Consider the following 21,030-nt stretch of genomic DNA (forward strand, 5'->3'; position numbering starts at 1 on the left):
GAAGAAACTATGGAAAGATCAAGTGGCAATTTAACAGTACAATCCTCAATATACTATTGACCCAAACTTGCAAAGCTAGGCAGGGAAAACAGCAGAAATTTTTCTGCACAGAAATATTGGGAGAAATTGTGTTTGATTTGCTATCTACAATATAATGATCAGAGTTTGCATTTTCCTTTTCCTTTTCTGGAAGTCACAACTAATGCAAGGAACCAATTCGTCTCGCTCTCAAGGAAGGCAGTCCAATTGAAATCAGTAGATCTTATGCATCAGATTGCATTGCACATTGTGTGTCGATGGAATATACAGCCTGATCTTGTGTGTATTATTTATTGGAATATGGGGATTACTCCCAACAAATCTGTGTACGATTACAGCCTCAATCACAGCTTGATTCCATGGAAATAGGCTTACAGGTTTTGCTTTTAAACCAAATCCTAAAAAAATCTCACTTTTATAAAACTACTTTTCCAGTTTCAATACCCCAGCTTTTGTGTTTGCTTTCAAACATCCCTTCCAAACATCACTGAGGACTAAGAACTCTTCCTTGCCTGTTTTAGTAAAAACTGAGATACACAGAAACACAAATTCTATGCCAAGCATTAAATTCTGGATAGAATTCCATGCATGTGTAAGAACATAGTGGTTTTCCTTCACTTTTGTGTAGTGTTTAATTGGCTAAAACAATGGGTGCTATGGGTTCACACCTACCTGGAAATCAAACCTTCTGCCCCTGTGTTCAGGTACAAGTGAGTGTATGTTTCGTTTCTCAGAGACACTCTGCACATGCTCTGAAGATATGCTGGAGCACAGTGCACAATATGGGGCTGACTCCTGACAAACCCTGGGTGATATTTAGCCACAGTCCTATTGTGTGAAACTTTTTCAGTTGTTGTTTTTTTAAAGTGTGCCTAGACAATTATTAGTTGGGTAGCTGGAAGAGCCATCATAACATCTAATGATGTAGAGATGCTTGCATTATAAAATTCACAGCTGGGTAGCTACATGGCTCAAGGCAAGTCCCCCCCGCTCGGTTTAAAGCCAGTGTTTTAGTAACGTGTGGGTAGATGTTTATTAAAACATTATGTCTATTAAAAATATATGACGCATCCATCGGTCATTCCATGTGATGTGATGCCAGGCTGTTTATCAGGCTCTCCACCTGGGATGATGCGCGGGAAAATCTGGCAAATGTGTTTGACAAGCCCGCAGCCTCATAATTTAGTAGGCCATCAAACAATAAATACATTTCAACTCCCAGAAATTAAATCACCGGAGCCTCTCAGCCAGTAGGCCTGTCCATAAACTTGGGGTGAGCCTTGGCGTGCGGCTTCTCCGCTGTCACTCAAAACTTGCAACAAGGCCTGACAGTCCAAAAGGTAGTAATTGCTTCATCTTCGCCTCGCGTCTGAAGTTGTACAGATGAATAATAACGCTGCCGTTCTTTCGAGAGGCAGTGGGGGGAGAAAGAGGAGGGGAGAAACAACCCCCACTGAATTATGCCACTGTTGTTGCTGCTGCCTCGTGCATTAGGATCGGGGTCTTGGATCTCTTCAGGTCACAGCAGCTGGTAGTTGGGGCATTGCTTGGGGGGTGTCTCAGGGGGTCAGGGATGGGGAGAAGCAGAGATGGACTCTTAAGGGGTCCCTGTCAGAGCTTGGGAGCCCAGGAAACAGCGAAAGAGGAGGAAGGGAGAAAAGGAACTGGCTGGGTTTTTGCTCCATCCTTCCTTATGTTCTAAGCAGGGCTGGATTAACCATAAAGCAAAATAAACATGTGTTTAGAACACCATAGGAAGGGGGCACCACAGAAATTTTCCATTGCTGGATTTTTAACATTAACGGTCACAAATTGCTCAGCTAAACATTCATTTTCTCAGATGAAGTATATTTTAAAAATCCCCTAAACGGCAGACTGAGTGGTACACCTTACCAGAATAGACTCTGTTTATGCTCTCAGGCTGTTGATTGCACGAAACATATTTTACTATACTGTGGGCTGTATAAACAAGCCAGGAACCAATTAATTAAGCCCTTATTGGTCAATTTACCTGGAAACCCTGTTATCTTTTATTTCAAGTATCTCCTTGAAGATAAGGAAAATTATATAACCCTGGCCGTGGCAAAAATATCTCACGGAGGTAGAAAGAATTACAAATCAACATGTCTTGGATAAAACAGTGACTGCCTAGTTTTGTCTCTTCTGCATTTCTGCTGTACTTTGCTTTTGAAATTGTTTTTGCGGGTCTTTGGACCGTAATAAAGAATGTGTGTGTGTATTAAAAATCCCAACAGAACTACTGTTGGGTGCCTTATCTCTACTAAGCATAGAAGCAGATGTATTACGTAAGATTAGTTTTGAGGATGTGATCAAAGACTTTGCAATTAGAAAAAGTAGGGGAAATGTTTCAAATATAAGTAAAATGGAAGCATACAAAAATAAACATTATTTCCCATCCTACTGCAGGAAGGGGGGCAGCGGGACAGGCCTTAGAAGGACAGAAAAGAGGTCCTGGGGATTCCTTGAGTTGATGTCAATCAGAAACGTTTGATTCTCAGCTCCCATGCTTCTGCTGAGATACCCAATATCACAGGAGCTCAGTGTCGTAGCATGGGTTGCCAGCACCCAGGGCTGCGCAGAGGGGTGGGAGAGAGGGAATGGATGGAGTATGCATGTGCATTCAAGTGCCTAACTGCGTCTGCATCACCCAGGAAATCATAGCCACAGAGATAAGAAAATAAGAGTCATTTTGTTGCCTGGAGAGGTCACTTCCTGGTTCGCATGGAGAAGCATTTTCAACGGAGCCCAGCAATGGAAGCATGCAGCTGTATTGAGGCAGCACTGGGAGTTGGAATTTTGTACCCCTAACAATTTTGCGCCCAGGTCAACTGCCCCTGTGGCTGCACGCTATGCCATTGCATGAATGCTTACAGAAAGAGGCATACAGGCATGGAAGATGCTAAAGATTGTGTCCTTCCTGCGCTACTTGAAAACCACAAGAAACTCCAAGTCAGCGGTAGCCAGCTCAGTGCCCTCCCAAATCATTATGGGGCAGGGTTAAGGAGATGGGTCTATAGGCTACAACCACCTCATCCCAACCTGGTGCCACCAGATGTCTTGTACCACAACCCCATCACTGCTGAGTGTTGCTGACTGACTCATCACCATCACTGCAGAACTGTCTTTTCCTTTAAGAATTCGCCTTCGTCTGTAAAATGTTGAATCCAGCCCTGTTTCCCAGACAATTATCCAGAAACCATTGCGAATGTGCTTGTTTTTGCACTAGATCGCACTTTAACATAAAAGGACAATTGTCATTAAGCCTAATGGCCAGCAAAATAAATCTGAGCCAGCCAATGGGGGTGACAGCACACAGCCTCACTGCAAACTGTGGGTGGTGTTATTTCTATTAATGCTGCACAAACAAATGGCCTCCTCTTCCCAGCATAATAATTCCAAAGTGATTTAAAACAAGAGAGCATTTTGGGGTAGAGGGCATGGCTCCATGAATTAGAAAGATACTATGGCACAATTTACAGTTGGCTTGGATTTACCTTCCAGACCCTATATATTGGCTTAGTCTGCGAGCAAGCCCATTTTTTTAAAACTACCATCAGCTCTGTGGAGTTAATACAACGGCAATCGAGCAAGCTGTTCTGCCTCATGTCCCATAATTGCGCCTCACACTCAGTGTGTCGAAACACAGAATATTAGCAAATCCAGCTGCCCTCTGAAATTTCAGTTCTGTTCGAGAGAGGAGCATCTGAAGGGCTCTCCCCCCCCAGACCTCAACTTCCTTGGGGAGATGCATCTGGAGAAAATGTCAGCTTGCTATAGACAGCCCCATAATGTGTAGAGTTAAAAGATATCCATGCAGAACTGAAAGGAAAGTCATCATTCTACAGAGGTAGCATTCAAACTCAGTCCACAGTTATTAAAAGCATCACGAATGCCCCTTTCCAGGGGCGGCGGATGCTGATGGGGACAGGTGGGGCAGAAGGCAGGGAGCCCAACAGTCGGTGGTGCCAGATCCAATGGCAGGCAGAGGCAACTAATTCTAATTTCATCCTTATCCACTTCCCTGCTGAGTCCTCCAAGGGCCAACACTGAGACTGAGGAGGAGGAGGAAGTTGGCAGGTAATGACACCCCCTGGACTGGCTGCCAGTAAGACAGGCAGGGTGTCAGCATGCAGAGGGCCTGGAGGCCAGCTGGCAAGCCCCAGCTCGGCCGTTTCCATTCACTGACCCAGGCAAAGACCATCAACTCTGCTCCAACGTAAATCAGCGACCCGGGCTTCACAGCCAGGGCACACCATCAGCAGATCGAACTGCGCGCACAGAATAGGCGTGAGGCTTGTGGAAGCATACTACAACTACAGATTTATTAATCATAAATCAGGACAAAGAAACATGTTGTCTCTCTCATGTCGTCTCAGAGAGAACAGCTAAAAGCAAAAGCAATACACACAACGGAAGTTCCCAGCATACTGTGCTGGAATGTAAACAGACATGTGACACGTAACAATCCCATGTCTGTTCCTTAAGGTAGAATGGAAATGTCAACACAGGGATAGGGGGCTGCCTGGGGGCACACTGAGTTTGGTGGGGCAGTGCCCCATCACCTTAATGGACCACTTTCAAGGCTCACTTCTTGCCCAACCAAAGGGAAATTTGAGAAGCACCCTTCATAAATTCACTGGCATCAGCAATGCCACAGTTGTTTGGCAACATCCATTTCATTCCTGATATACAAGTTGGGTGAGCAGGGTGGAGCAGGAGCACAGCCTATGTTGAACTATACTTAAGAGAAGAAGCTGCTACATACCAAGTTAGACCATTGGGTCCCCTTACTCCAGTATGATCTCCATGGACCTGGTGGCATGTCAGGAGCAAGCCAGCAGTAGATCACCCAGAGTAGGTGAAGTTATTAGAAAAACAGGATCTCCACCGGAGTGTCAAGCCTAATGAGCACAGCAACTCTTCTTTGGTAGGTTTTGCCCCTATGAAGCAGTTGCGGAGACTGAAGGTTCCTGCCTTCCCACAGCTGCCTATTTCTCCTCCTCTCCCAGTTTTTTCTCAAGGAGTCTGAGCCAATGCCTGCGTGTCTGCCTTTGCGCCTCACACATTATGCCTCTACTGGTCCTGGAAGACCAGCGGGGAAGAGAGCTTGGAGCTTGATTTCTACAAGTTTTCTTCGCATTGCTTGCATTGTTTTTTAATCTAGACTCATGCATAGATATATAGCAGGCATAGGCAAACTCGGCCCTCCAGATGTTTTGGGACTACAACTCCCATCATCCTTGACCACTGGTCCTGTTAGCTGGGATGATGGGAGTTGTAGTCCCAAAACATCTGGAGGGCCGAGTTTGCCTATGCCTGATATACTCTATAGCTTCTGCCGCAATAAGTCTGGTAGTTTTTAGAAAGCCACAACAAAACTCTCTTTGTGGCCTTTGTTGAGAACAGGGACTACCAGGGCAGCCCTTCTGTTCCTCTATCAGTGAAAGCACTACTTCCAATGGAAATTATGCAGAGACATAGTGACATCTGCTGGAAAGCGTGAGGAAAACTAAGTTTTGGCAAATGGTAATGTACTGTAAAGGGAATTGTTAAGTTTAAGACAAGGTTACAAAGTAGATTCTGAGTGGCCGGTAAAACTGTAAGTTCCAGGTTCTGTCCAAGACCTGTCAAGAGTTTTTTCAGCTTCACTCATAAATGTGGGCACCAGGTTCAACTCCGACTATACCCCAGCTTCTCAGAGTCATCTCATCCAGACTCTCCTCCAGCTCACGTGGTTTTGGGGAGCAGGGGAATCATCAAATTGTAGAGTTGGAAGGGACCCTAACACTATCTAGTCCAACCTCCTACAATGCAGAAGTCTCAACTAAAGCATCCATGACAGATAGCCACCCAACCTTTGCTTAAAAACCTCCAAGGAAGGAGACTCCACCGCCTCCCAAGGGAAACTGCTCCACTGTCAAACAGCTCTTACTGTCAGAAAGTTCTTCCTGGTGTTTAGTGGAAATCTCCTTTCAAGTAGCTTGAATGCATTGGAAAGAACGTTTAAAATCAAGAGCTAGCGGCCTTGAGATCAGCCTTCACCAACCTGGTGCCCTCCAGTTATTTGGGGACAGCAACTCCCATCAACTCCAGCTAGATTTTTGTTCTTTTTTCTTTTAACAAAGTGGTGAAAGAAAGTACAAAAAACACATTAAGATATAGCATAATGCAATGTGTATTATCAGTTCCATATAGATAGATAAATACACACACACACACACACACACACACACACACGTACATCCTTATTTCAGACATTGTGGTACAGTCATACCTCGGGATAAATACGCTTCAGGATAAGTATTTTCAGGTTGCGCTCTGTGGCAACCGAGAAGTAACGGAGCGCGTTACTTCTGGGTTTCGCCGCTTGTGCATGCGCAGACGGTCAAAATGTCACACGCATGCGCGGAAGCGGCAAAACACGCAGACGTGCAATTGCGTCCTACATTCTGTTCAGGATGCGAACGGGGCTCCGGAATGGATCCTGTTCGCATGCTGAGGTACTACTGTATATCAGTACAGTGGTACCTCAGGATACATACACTTCAGGTTACATATGCTTCAGGTTACAGACTCCGCTAACCCTGAAAGAGTACCTCAGATTAAGAACTTTGCTTAAGCATGAGAACAGAAATTGTGCTCCGGCGGCGCGGCAGCAGCAGGAGGCCCCATTAGCTAAAGTGGTGCTTCAGGTTAAGAATAGTTTCAGGTTAAGAAAGGACCTCCAGAACGAATTAAGTACTTAACCGGAGGTACCACTGTATATCGCAATGGTAAAGGTAAAGGACCCCTGGATGGTTAAGCCCAGTCAAAGGCAACTATGGGGCGAGGTGCTCATCTCGTTTTTCAGGTCCAGGGAGCCAGTGTTTGCCCACAGACAGCTTTCCGAGTCATGTGGCTAGCATGACTAAACTGCTTCTGGTGCAACAGGACACCATAACAAGTGCCAGAGCACACAGAAATGCAGTTTACCTTCCCGCTGCAGCAGTACCTATTTATCTACTTGCACTGGTATGCTTTCGAACTACTAGGTTGGCAGGAGCTGGGAAAGAGAAATGGGAGTTCACCCCGCCACGTGGATTCGAACCAGCAACCTTCTGAGCTGCAAGCCCAAGAGGCTCAGTGGTTTAGACCACCGCACCACCCACGTCCCTCATCGCAATGTTTAGCTGACGATGTATCACAATGTTGAAAAACAGCTATTGCCCAGCCCCAGTCACTGTGTCAAACAGGAACTGCACAGACTGAGTAGATGCTGTAGAAGGGTGTGTATTTCACATAGTATATGAACTAACAGAGCAGGAAGATGCTGTTGCAAATGGTGATGTGGAAAAACTCTTAAGTCATCATCAGTGGGGAGCGGGGAACGTAATAGGACATTTTCAAAACACTCACATGGTGAGGGGAAGTAAGTGCGTGATTGATTGCAGGAAATATCTGAAAGTCGTCATTATGTGGCTGGAACTCGCAGAATGGTGGCATCAGATGATACAGCATGGCAGAATATAAAAACTGGTGGGTTATGTAGCATAGCTGGCAGCATAATTTAATTGCAATTTATAAGGCCACAACATCTGGCCCTTGGCAGCTGTCTTTCCATCTTTTTATTTCATAGTCCAGGTTTTCTGTGCCATGCTGGGTAGGGGTGTGGATTGGGTAGGGAAAGAGTTTTCACATTTGGGGTTGAGTCTTATGGGGAGGAAACCGCTTTTGCTGCCAAATGAGAGAAATACAGAGAGCATGGGAAGGATGTCCCTGTGTACCCAGGTAATTATATTGGTGTTATAGTGATCCATATTTAGAAACAACTTCTATGCTCAGAAAATCTCCCAGATCAAAACAGACAAAGATACCAGCTGGGTTCAGACCAATTTAGGCTGGGTACACACCAAGCATTTTGAGCACATTGCTTCTCCCCAAGTATCCTAGGAACTGTCATTCACCCCTACAATTCCAAGCAGCCTTAACAGCTCCTAGGGTTCTTCAGCAGCCTACTACCTTTGACTCTGGAAGTTTCCCTATCTTTGGATGAAGGGCAGTATAAAGGTAAAATGACCCCTGACCGTTAAGTCCAGTCGCGGACGACTCTGGGGTTGCGGCACTCATCTTGCTTTAATGGCCGAGGGTGCAGGCGTACAGCTTCCGGGTCATGTGGCCAGCATGACTAAGCCACTTTTGGCAAAACCAGAGCAGTGCACAGAAATGTTGTTTACCTTCCCCCCGGAGTGGTACCTATTTATCTACTAGCACTTTGACATGCTTTCGAACTGCTAGGTTGGCAGGAGCTGGGACCGGGCAACGGGAGCTCACACCGTCACGGGGATTTGTACCGCTGACCTTCTGATCGGCAAGCCCTAGGCTCAGTGGTTTAGACCACAGTGCCACCGGCGTCCCATGAAGGGCAGTATACATGTCTAAATAATAACAATATCATCATAATTCGTAGCCATCAATAGTTTTATCCTCCATGATAAAACCAGAGGGCATCGGGGTGCTGGGAAGATCTCTGCTTGGAAACAAGGGGTGCATCTTATGCCCTTTAAGATATTATTATCATTATTATATCATTATTTCCAGTCCAGTCCTGTCCCTTTAGAAGGTATTATTTTAAAAGTATTGCTAGAATCCTAAAGCTGAACTTATGCGACAGCAGCCACCAAATTTGTTTACTCCATGTCCCATCTATCTATTCACATATAAAACAGGAGCTGATGTGGAATTCTTACATGAAAAGGCATGCGGACGCATGGCAGTCTTAAGCATATCCGGCGCCGTGGTGCAAAGATCCCTCAGGCACACCCCACACACCCCCGGTTTCCCAGAGCTGTCAATCTTTTCCCAAGCCTCTGCAGGGATCACTCTCCTCCTGCAGAGGCTTGGGAAGGAAGCTGCACACCCACCAACCATATGGTTGATGGGGCACAACTGGTGGGCATGCAGGGAAAGGGGAGGCCGTCGGCAAAGCCGCACAGCTCCCCCACTCGCTAGGGCGCCCCTGAGATGCCGGAGCCCTGGCGCAAAAACACCAGTAAGCCGAATAGGAAAGATGGCTCTGTGTGGAGGCCTGGAGGTTCACCCCCAATACTGGAGCTCAGCTTTGACAAAAGTGCCTGGGTAAAAGAAGGTGGGGACAGGAGAAAGGAGGGCTCAGAGCCTCTCAGCTGCATGCCTTTTCATGGAAATCATTTATTTTACTTCATTACACACTGCTTGGTTATAGTAAAATATTACAGGAAATACTTATAGTATAAAATAAAATGTTTGAGTCCCAGCCAAGTAAAAAGGCGGGGTATTATAATACCTCTGCTAAAAAGCAGAGACGTCACCTTGCCAACAAAGGTCCGTATAGTTAAAGCTAAGGTTTTCCCAGTAGTGATGTATGGAAGTGAGAGCTGGACCATAAAGAAGAATTGATGCTTTTGAATTATGGTGTTGGAGGAGACTCTTGAGAGTCCCATGGACTGCAAGAAGATCAAACCTCTCCATTCTTAAGGAAATCAGCCCTGAGTGCTCCCTGGAAGGACAGATCCTGAAGCTGAGGCTCCAAGACTTTGGTCACCTCATAAGAAGAGAAGACTCCCTGGAAAAGACCCTGATGTTGGGAAAGATGGAGGGCACAAGGAGAAGGGGACGAGATGGTTGGACAGTGTTCTCGGGGCTACCAGCATGAGTTTGACCAAACTGCGGGAGGCAGTGGAAGACAGAAGTGCCTGGCGTGCTCTGGTCCATGGGGTCACGAAGAGTCGGACACGACTAAACGACTAAACAACAATTATAATTATAACAACAACAACAAATTAAAAATAAATATATGAAATTAACGGCCCTAACTTTACCATGGCTATTCACCTCTCTTCAGGTGAATAGGAACCGACTGGTGGAAGAAGAAGAAGAAGAAGAAGAAGAAGAAGAAGAAGAAGAAGAAGAAGAAGAAGAAGAAGAAGGAGAAGGAGAATTTAAAAATAAATATATGAAATTAACGGCCCTAACAGCCACATCCATTCATCTCTCTTCAGGTGAAATAGGAACTGATGATTAGCGAGAGAAGCACCAGCCAATCAGGCCGCTCCCTTCCAGCCACGCCTCCCGGTCTCCCAAAGGATTCAAAATCCCAAGCCCCAGTGCCAACCGGCGTCGCGGTTCCCTTTCGACTACGCATGCGCTCGTCCTTAACCCTCTTCTCCCCCTCCCTCTCTCTCCCGTCGCTACGCAACGTCAGGGCTCGAAGCGCCCGCTCGCCCCCTTGGTTTGTTTGGTTCGGAGCGAGCGAGCGAGCGCGCGGCACGTGCGCCGCTGACGAGGCGCGACTTCGGCGCCTGATTGGTTGCCGCCGTGCGGGCGACGCGACTTTCGCGCGACGACGGCGGAGTCCGAGGGGGGCGGGGCAGCGGGCCCGGCCGGCGAAGTGGGAGCAGCGCGGTGCGGCGTTCGTTCTTCGTCGTTGAGGCGAGGAGCGGCGCTTTGCCCGGCGCGATGCGGGAAGGGCTGGGGCTGCTGAGGCGGCGGCGGCGACCGGGGTGAGCGGCGGGGCGAGGGCTGTGTGGCGGGCCGGGTTGCTAGGGGCGACTCCTCCGCCTTCCCAATGGCCCGCCTGCCTTTCTTCTCGCGTGAGGCGCGTCTTCTGCTCGGCATCGGTTTCTTCCAGCTTAACTCCCAGGGAAGCGCGTGCATGTCTGTGTCGTAGAGGGATTGCATGATCCCAAATGAAAGGGCTGGTGCTTATTTAACTGCCTTCATTTAACTGCTGATGATGATAATAGTAATAATAATAATAAATAATAATAATAATAATAATAATAATAATAATAATAATAATAATAATTTATTTGTACCTAGCCCATCTGGCTGGGTTTCTCCAGCCACTCTGGGCGGCTTCCAACAAAGATTTTAAAAAATACATTAAAATGTCACACTGGTAGGGTTTTAATAGATGCAAATGGTGTATGCATAGAATAATAGAATCATAGAATCATGAATGTAAGGATGCTTGGAATGCGTTTATAAAAAATGCAATGGCTTGTTAGCAATTGTGTACTCTCTGGGGAAACCTAGTCAGATGGGCAGGGGTATTATTAGCATCATTATCATGATTTATATATATATATATATATATATATATATATATATATATATATATATATATATATAATATATATATATACACAGTGCTTTTTTCCCTTAGAAAAATGTTTAGGGGTACTCTCATTTTCCTACTCATATTGAAATACTGCCCCTCAATGAGGCCAAACTTAGATTCACAAAATGTGTAGGGGTATACGTACCCCCAGAAAAAAGCACTGCTTATATACCGGTACCTATCTATTGTATCCTATTACAGTTTCAAGTATCTTTTTTGTTTTTTCATTTCTTTCACTTCACTTGTCCACTAAAGTTTTCCAACAAAACAAAAATTTAAAAAACCACATAGTTTTAATTCTGTCAATGTTTAATTGATTGGGGGGTTTTCTATGTTTTTACCTGTTCTTATTTTTTATCTATAAGCCACCTTGAGTCCCTGTCAGGGGGGTGGGGAATGTGGAGTATAAATAAATATATAAGTATTATAATTGTGGCAGTTGTGTTACTGCTGTGAGACCTCCCACAATGTTTACCTGCAGAGTTCAAACCGGACTTGCTCCCTATGTATTTCATAATTAAGATGGCGGTGATATTCAGCAGTTAAAACTGGTTTGTTAACAAACCTATTTGCCTTTTTAAAAAAAGTATATCCAATTGCTGCCTTGGGTTCAATTTATCAATCCAGCAGGCTCTATTGGTGAAAGTTTCTCCTGTGCTTTATAACTTCTGGGTTGTACAATAGGCCTTCTTGTCTCAATGTTCTTCCCAGGAAAAGAAAAATACCTTGGCACATAGTCTTGTCTATAGTGTGAAACTTTTAAACTTCTCCAAGTTGGATGTACAGTATGTAGGGGAGGTGACCTTATTTTATATTCTTTCCAAAAATATATAAGCCACTTGATGATTTAAATATAACTCCTCAAAGTGGTTTACAATGTAGAAGAGATACTAAGAGCTGCTGCTCGTTAGCTCCCTATATTGAACTGATAAGGTGCTGAAAGGTCTCTGTATAACTTTAGAGAACTGCTTTGTGATAGACAGGTGAAACGTGTAGTTGGATGTTATCCTATGTCTTGATGTGTTTGCAGGTAAACTGTAGCAGAGGCCTTCAGTACTACTAGGTATTTTTTACTCTTGCCTTAATTGGTGAGTGAAATACTGCTGGAATGCATCAGAAGCTCCTGAAGAGTGCTCATTACATTGAGCTTGGAAGTTACCAGTACTGGCCGGTTTTGGTTCCTCGGGGAATTCGCTTATATACCTATGAGCAGATTCCAGTGTTCCTTAAGGACAATCCATACATCACAGATGGCTACAGAGCATACCTACCTTCCAGGCTATGTTTGAAAAGGTATGGAATTGATCCAAATGGTTCAACTTTGAAGTACAACATCAGGCCTAAGTGGTTGATGGATTTAATACTTTTACTTGAAAGTCATTTGTTGCACTAAATGTCTTGCTTTTCTGTAATCAAAGAAGCTAGCAAAGTAAGGGCATAGATTTCATTGAATATGCTTCTTTGTAAGAGTTTATACAGCCTTTTGTCTCTGCTGACCCAACTGCTGACCCTGTTTCAAAGAGTAGAGCCAGATGTCCTGCTACTTTTGCCAGTGCAATAAATTAAGTTGGTTAGAGTGTGGTGCTGATAACTCCAAGGTTGCAGGTTTAATCCCCATAAAGGCACCTGCATATTCCTGCATCACGGGGTTGGACTAGATGACCCTCAAGGTCCCTTCCAACTCTGCGGTTCTATGAATGCAAAGGAATGCAAAGTTCTATGAATGCAACCAAGCATTAGTGGAAATGAGCCACGCAAGAGAGCAGGATGAATACTGACTAGCTTGTATAAGAGCAATAGAGAATGCAGCAAGCATCTAATCTGGAACACATGATCAGGGTGTCAGTTACAAAAATTGCTCCTTTGACTTGCTCATAGTCATTACTGTTTTCTTCTCCATTTCCCAGCCTATTCATTTTATCCAATGAAACAGTTAACATCTGGAGTCACTTACTGGGCTTCTTCCTCTTCTTCACTTTGGGTATATATGACATGACTTCTGTGTTGCCTTCAGCGAGTGCCTCTAGAGAAGATTTTGTTATTTGTTCTATTTGTCTCTTCTGCTTTCAAGTAAGTCCCTTGGTAAATTGCAGTCAAACATTTTTTGTGCTTGTGTCAGGGACAACAGACAGGAAAAAAGGTCTGCATTCTCTCAAAAGCTGAGGCTTGTGGAGTCTTTTTGCTAACTCTAGCCCACTTACAGTGCCTTGACACTGGTGATTGGAGAACCTGCATTCAGGCCACCTCAGCCTTACATTGTATTTATTTAAGTAAGCATTTTGCTTCCTGTTCTCATTTAAAAGCAGTTGCTCAAAACAACCCATGAATAAGCTACAAGTTTCACTCCACTGCAGTTTGGAAGGGGGGACTGTTACTAGATTATGGAACATCTTGCCCCATACAATATGGATTTTTTTTCAGGCTGATGGCTTTTTGAGATGCAGTGATGTTTTTTAAACTTGGTTGCTGTGCCTGTCTTCATTTCACACTGTAGTTGGCTGTTTTAAGCTGTCCTGATTGAGGCAAATGCATTGAGAGAGTGGATATACATTTCCTAACAAAATGAAAAATGTCCCCATTGCTTTGTGCAGTATTCAGTGGGGCCAAGCATCTTTACTGGTTGAGGCCAAGGTGCCTGGGGTGCTTCAGGAGACTAGGGCCAAAACAAGCTCTTCATGCTCACCTGGGAGTAATGCCTATAGGCCTTGCATCAGAGTAAGCATGCATAGGATTGTACTGAAGTGGGACCTGCGGTGAGGCTGAAGGTTTGATCTCTGCCACTTCTGGTTGAGGTATCTTGAAGAGCAGACCTCTTTAGATATATGGGGTGTCACTTGACTAAAGAAATCATTTTGATCATGTTGTAAAATAGCAATGCAGCATATCTGTGTTTGGGTAAAAACAATAGTTCCAAAGGAAGAAGTATTAAAATGTGAGTCTTTAAAAATCTGCTGCCTGATTTATCAGGGCTACCTTTTTAGTCAATTAAGTAACAGAGATCAGACCAGAATTCTTTTCTAGCAGCAGACCACTCGTCCTCTTGCAGATCCAAAATCCTTAAAGTTAATCCAGTTGTTTTTAAAGTTGTTATTGCTTGACTCTGAAGATATTAGACTTTGAGGAAATTAATGCAATTTGTTTGAATGTTTTTATAGGTCTGTATGCTTTGCTCAGTAGGGTATCACCTCTTCTGTTGTCATCGCTCAGAGAAGACCGGTCGACGGTGGATGGCACTGGATTATGCAGGAATTTCCATTGGTATCCTGGGCTGTTATGTATCTGGAGTCTTTTATGCATTTTATTGCAATAATGTAAGTTTAACAGTCAGGTTGACTGGTGTAGCTTTCCCATGGATAAAAATCAAATAAAAAGTATATCTCCTTTCCTTTGAAAAATTCAGCAGTTTTAGTCTTGCTTTAAAATAAGTGTATATAGATAGAGATAGAGATGATATAGATATAGTATGCATGTGCTATTTTAATTTTTTTAAAAAAAGACTTTGAGGTCAGGTTAGTGTTCTAGCTTGAAATGCAGAATTTTTGTCCTGAACAAGTGTACTATATTTCATAGTCCAAGAGAGACAGTATGTTGCATGCAAGTAATCAGACTAGTCAGCAGCCTCACTTTTCTCAGCCTGTTTAACAAGAGGCAGCTAAAGAAATGTCCATGTATCTCCTAAAGTGGATCTTCCACAATACTGTGTGGTATGAAATGTTTTAAGATCATTCTGTTCTATAATGGCAGCTCAACTATATTTCCAACTTCTTTTCCAAGGAAAAAGAAAATATTAAAGGCAATCTTTCCTGATAGGAGGGAGTGGAGTGTTTTTATATATTAAATGACAGTTCTCAAGAGTAATTGTCGGTTCTTTAAGAATCCTGCAGTAGATTATTTGATTGCCTTGGTTAACCATGCAGTTCATTGCTTAAAATTGTAGGTGCGTCTAATAGTTGGTTGCAGTTGCTAGCATCGGCATAAAATAAATCCTGCCTGTGGAAGGTATTTTAACTACCAGTATAAACCCTGGAATGTGTAGCATTTTCTCAAGGAAAAAGTGACTAAGTGACCAACAGGTGCTCACTATGAAAAGCTGTCAGTATTTCTATATATTTTTAACAGTGTGTTAATGTTCATAATACTGTTGTACCTCAGAAGTCGAACGCCTTGCTAGTCGAACATTTTGGCTCCCAAATGCCACAAACCCAGAAGTGAGTGTTCCAGTTTGCAAATGTTCTTTGAAACCCAAACGTCCTATTCGGGTTCCGTGGCTTCCGATTGGCTGCAGGAGCTTCCATTCGACTTCGGAGGTACGACTAAATCTAGTCCAACCCCCTGTAATGCAGAAATCTAAGTTGTTACTCCAGTCTGTATAATGAGGAATGAAGAAGCTTGCCTGTAACACTACTACACATTTTGAGGGAGAGCCCTGTTCAACAGGGACTTCAAAATCAAACATATTGAAATAAATAATCGAATCTGGATTTTTTTAAAAAAATAATAATTCTGCTGCTTAGATGTAAAACACACTTTTATTGTATGTACCAAGAGAGAATACAGTGCTACCTTTGTGCCTTTAGTAGCTCTGCTGCAAAAGGCTGCTTTAAAGAGCACATTCCAGAATTTGGGGAAAATCCATTTCATTTTGCTCTATTTTGATGCAAATATTTTATTCTTATCACTTAGTGGCTGCCTACTTTGTTTCCCTCCTTTTTCCAGTACTGGCGTCAAGTATACTTGATCACTGTCCTTGCTATGATCTTGGCAGTATTCTTTGCCCAGATCCACCCCAGTTACCTCACTCAGCAGTGGCACAGGCTGCGCTCAGTCATCTTTTGCTCTGTGTCAGGTTACGGAATCATTCCTACCATCCACTGGGTTTGGCTCAACGGAGGTGTTGGTGCGTCTATTGTGCAGGTAAGCTAAGGAGTCAACAGGCTTGCATCCCAAACCTAACTGGGTTTTGCTCCAAAGTACCATATTTTCCTATGTATAAGATGAGGTTTTCTGCTTTAAACTTTTAGTTAAACAATGGGGGGTTTTATACACGGAGCATGGGCATACGGGGGAGGGTTTTTTTCACTTTTAAACAAATGTCTGGGATTTTGGCTTGGGCAGGCTGAGGCAGTCCCTACTGCCACTGTCCCCTCACTCTCTTCCCCATGCTGGCTGCATGCTGATGACTGGCTCGCCTCCTGCGGCCCCTGCCAACTTGACCGCCAGAGCAAGAGCAGCAGCTGCCTCAGCTACCTCTCCTTTCCTTTTTTTCTCTCTTGTCCTCAAACCCCTGTCCCTGGCCTGCTCCTGCCTTCTTTAGCTCAGTTTGCCCCAGTTGCTTTCCCCGTGCTCTGCCTCAGTGTTCTGCTTGGGAGTCTCTTGCCAATTGCTTGCATCCAGCAACAGCCGCCACTGAGGGGGAACAGTTTCCACACCACTGGGTGCTGGAAACTTTGAGGGTGATCTTGCCCAACAAAAGGGACACGAGTGGTGCTGTGGGTTAAACCACAGAGCCTAGGGCTTGCTGTTCAGAAGGTCAGCAGTTCGAATCCCCGTGACGGGGTGAGCTCCCGTTGTTCGGTCCCAGCTCCTGCCAACCTAGCAGTTCAAAAGCACTTAAAAGTGCAAGTAGATAAATAGGTACCGCTCGGGCAGGAAGATAAGCGGCGTTTCCGTGCACTGCTCTGGTTCACCAGAAGTGGCTTAGGCATGCTGGCCACATGACCCAGAAGCTGTACGCCGGCTTCCTCGGCCAGTAAAGCGAGATGAGCGCCGCAGCGCCAGAGTCGTCCCCGACTGGACCTAACGGTCAGGGGTACCTTTACCTTTACCTGCCCAACAAAAGTTCAACAACTTTCTGCCCCCACCACTTCTGCTGTAGGGTTGTGTTTCCTTAAACTTTGGATTCAAAAAAAATATGGGTCGTCTTATACATGGAGGCATCTCATACATGGAAAAATACAGTAAGTTCCATTGACTTTATTAAGACTTCATGATCAGCTGGTTTAGGAATGGCACCTTTTACTTTATCCTTTTTTTAAAGGAACATTTTCTATAAACAAGCACGATGGCAAAGAACAGTAGAAATGGAAACTTAGATTGCATTGTTTGTTTTTCAGTTGTGTACATCACTAGTCTTGATCCTCGGTAGTTAGCTTGATAGCTACAAAGGCATAATGAAGGGTGTGGAGAGAAGAGCTTTGTTGTGGGAGAGTTCTTCTGTACAAGAAGCGTGTATCCACCTTGGCTTCTTTTTTTAGGAACATAATTGACTCTGGAGAAAAGCTATGGGGAGAAGGTGGCTCAGGAATGTTCAAGGTGCATAAATTCTGTTTGTGCCTTTTGCTTAGAAACAAGAAAATCAAGCTAGTAGATCTGAGTTGCACCCTGATTTTAGGGACCTACTTAACATTTGAAATCTGTTGAAAAGGATTGCCGTCTTGCCTCTCAGGTATTAGATAGATAGAAAGATAGATGAGGATCTTGCTAACCTCTTTCTGCTGCTTTTGTCTTTCAGGAATTTGCTCCCCGTGTGGTTGTGATGTACTTGATCGCTGCCATAGCGTTTCTCTTTTATATTTCTAAAGTCCCAGAAAGATATTTCCCAGGTAGGGCTGAATTTTTTTGGTAGCTGAATTATCCAGGGCACAGGCCATTCACTATTAATTAAAGGTTGTGGGAGAAATTATTGCCCTCTACATCTCTTCCCCATGGCTGCTGGTCCCAGCTGTATGGTATAATAAAGGAGCATGCCATGTGCCTCCATGCACAAGTTTTTAAATACCTACCTAAGAATTCAGCTCCCAGAACACACCCAAAGGTACATCTTGCCCAGTGCTCTTGTTTCTAAGTGGCTTGGTAGCTAAGTGGCTTGGTAGCTAACTTGAAAGGAATGCCACCCCTGTTGGAAAGAGAATTGTCCGAGGAGGTCACGTATTATTTTGTTTCCCAGCAATACAATATGATGCTGGGAATCTGTCTCGCATTCTGACTGGGAAGGAGACTTATCTCAGCCAGACCACTTTGTTTCACACTGGAATAAACCTACCTTGGTGCATCAAAGCACTGTCTCAACGCATAGAAGACATACTCCTCCAGAGCTTCTGCTACTGAATATTCTAGCTAAATTAATGTGTGTGTTTTTCTTTTCCAACAGGGCAGTTAAACTACCTCGGCTCGAGCCACCAAGTATGGCACATCCTTGCAGTAGTGATGCTGTACTGGTGGCATCAGTCTACCGTCTACATCATGCAGTATAGACACAGCAAACCTTGCCCTGACCATAGTGCACATTAGCACGCAAAGGTATGGCGGTTTCCTGTGCAGGAGGAGATGAAGATGGACTGGGTTGTGACGGGGAAAGGGTTTTGCCTTTTTGTTGCCACAGTTAAAAAGACAGTGGTTGCCCAGAAGTCATAAAGGGTCTCCAGCTGGCTATTCAGGAAGAGGAGTCCTTTTTGGGGTAAACTGGCCAGTAACAAAAGCCCTGGAGCTCTTAGGTCACCAGCTGGAAAGGAGACAGAGTACTGCATGCTTCCCTTTTCACTTGTGCTTCTGCTGCTCCTGATTCATAGAAAGCTGCTTTATACAGAGTCAGACCATTGGTCTGCCTAAACTTGGAATTGTACCCTAACTGGCAGGAGATGCCAGGGATTGAAGCTGGGGTATATATATATTTTTGCATGCAAAGCATATACACTAATGAGCATTTCAGTTCCTCCTTAGAGACCTTATGCCTGCAGTATTAATGCTGTGTTCTCCTAGCTTCCTTGTATTTGGGCTCAACAGCCTCTCTTACCGGGACAGCTGTTAAATCATGTGGCAGTGCTACGGCACCTGAAGCCCTGAATCCACTTCTTTGAATTTGGACTCGACTATATAGTCTCACAGGTGGGCCTAAAGTCAGACGGCCCCTGTTGAGGAAAGTGATGGGGACCCAAATATTTTGCATTGACTCCCCTTAAGTTGCTATTTAATAGCTCTACTTTAATTCCATGGAAGGGATGGTGCTGGAATGTGGCCTACCACTGTGGAGGAACAGGGAGCATTTTGAAGTATACAACAGGCGCGTTCCAGTCCCCAAAACCTTCTTGAAAAATATATTTTCCCATTGGTGTCCAGGACTGTGTTGATGCCTAACTTTTTCAAATTGCAGTAGTTTTACTGCTCCGCGTAACAGGCAAGGAAAATACTGGTTTTCTGTATGATTTATGAGGCCCCTTTGTGAAGGATTAAACCCTGCCACTTCTGATTTCACCACATGCTGGGAAGAAAGGACTTTCCACCATTTGATTGCACATATTGAAGACTCTGCATTCTACAAAACGTGTTCCATTTCTTTTCTGAAATAGCAGCTCCTGATGGTGGCATCAACTTTCTTTTACTGCTTCCCAAGAGATCTCTCGTGTTTTGTTTACAGTCTATGTTCACGACAAAAAGTCCCACCAATGCTGTTTACAGAAATATATAAAACTAAACTTGCTACCAAAATGTCACCACTTAAAGCAGCAGTTGGAAAGTCCAACTGAGCAATCCATGAAATGTAAGCCATTTTAAAATTGTTTTAAACCAGCCCATCTTCTAAAAGGCCCATTTAAAAGCCACAACTTATTAGCCCAACTACCGTATTTTTCGCTCTATAACACGCACCTGACCATAACACGCACGTAGTTTTTAGAGGAGGAAAATCCGTAGGCATGCCACCCGCAGGCATTCCCTCCATAACACGCACAGACATTTCCCCTTTTTAGGAGGAAAAAAGTGAGTGTTATGGTGCAAAAAATACGGTATATTATATTCCCCTTGGGAATGATGTTCCACAAATGGGGAACCATCGCTGAGAAAACCCTATGCCTAGTACCCATTTATGGTACATTGTAGACCCCTCATCCTCCTTATCCTATTTTGTACATCTTCTCAGACCAAATATGAGGAAACCCAGTGACTGACAGACCCATTTACTTTTGTCCCCCCCCCCCAAAAAAAAAACCAACCCTGCACAGGCTGACCATCCCCACTACCTCACTGGCTGCAGGAGGCTGATCATGAGATTACTTGCAGTCTTTTGAAATTGATTAATTTTATTTATTTATTTTATTTCAGTCTTATCATTGTACGCCAATTTCAGAGGCGGCACCCAAAGCTGCTGTTCTCTTTCCCTTCACATGCTAAGAGGCAATAAGTTTAGCAGTCATGCCAAAGACCATGGAAGAGGTCACCAGCAGCCAAATAGCTTGGTGAACTCTTGTTGTTGGCCACAATAGAACAAATCAAATTTGTTCAAACTACTGATGAACAAATTTCAGAAATTGCCAGGAAACTATTTCTTCTGATAGGCTGAGGAAACATCCCCCAGTATGCATGTGCGGTTCCCGTGACAAATTCTCATTCCAAGATGTAACATTATAAGTTGAAAATATATTATGTCTACTGTATGTGCAACATGTTCTGTGTCCTTGCACTGATGTATGTGTTATAATTTAAACATGGATTTTTACTTGATTCCCCCTCCCTTTCTGTAGAACAGTATCTGCTGTTTTCCTCAGTGATACCATAGACTAATCTTTGGAAAAGAAGTTGGGATGCCCCAGTAATTGTAAATTTTGGGGTGCTCTTCAAAATGCGGTTTAGCAGTGAGTCAGAAATTTGGGGTCCCTTGATTAAATGTGTCTCAGTGCCCAAGGTTTTTTGTCAAGTACAGTGGACGCTCGGGTTGCGAACGTGATCCGTGTGCGATGGATGTTCGCAACTCGCAGCGGTGCGTCTGCGCATGCACGGGTGGCGATTCGTTGCACACACGAAGCGTGATTTAGTGCTTCTGTGCACGTGCGTCCGCTGAA

The 21,030-nt window shown here is 44.3% G+C and overlaps 1 protein-coding gene across 1 annotated transcript in view; it reads left to right on the top strand.

Moving 5' to 3' along the window:
- The first annotated feature begins 10,427 nt into the window (after nucleotides 1-10,427).
- The window catches only part of PAQR3 (progestin and adipoQ receptor family member 3), a 138,219-nt gene continuing 127,616 nt past the window's right edge, over nucleotides 10,428-21,030 (top strand). Inside the window, exons 1-7 of the mRNA XM_081207334.1 lie at nucleotides 10,428-10,577; nucleotides 12,228-12,490; nucleotides 13,105-13,267; nucleotides 14,353-14,508; nucleotides 15,914-16,111; nucleotides 17,709-17,799; nucleotides 18,348-19,815. Coding sequence (XP_081063460.1) covers nucleotides 12,306-12,490; nucleotides 13,105-13,267; nucleotides 14,353-14,508; nucleotides 15,914-16,111; nucleotides 17,709-17,799; nucleotides 18,348-18,487 — 933 coding nt within the window. The 5' untranslated portion in view covers nucleotides 10,428-10,577; nucleotides 12,228-12,305 and the 3' untranslated portion in view covers nucleotides 18,488-19,815. The remainder of the gene's footprint in view (nucleotides 10,578-12,227; nucleotides 12,491-13,104; nucleotides 13,268-14,352; nucleotides 14,509-15,913; nucleotides 16,112-17,708; nucleotides 17,800-18,347; nucleotides 19,816-21,030) is intronic.

The sequence above is a fragment of the Podarcis bocagei genome (genome assembly GCF_964188305.1).
Source record: "Podarcis bocagei genome assembly, chromosome: 9".
In the NCBI taxonomy this organism is placed as follows: domain Eukaryota; kingdom Metazoa; phylum Chordata; class Lepidosauria; order Squamata; family Lacertidae; genus Podarcis; species Podarcis bocagei.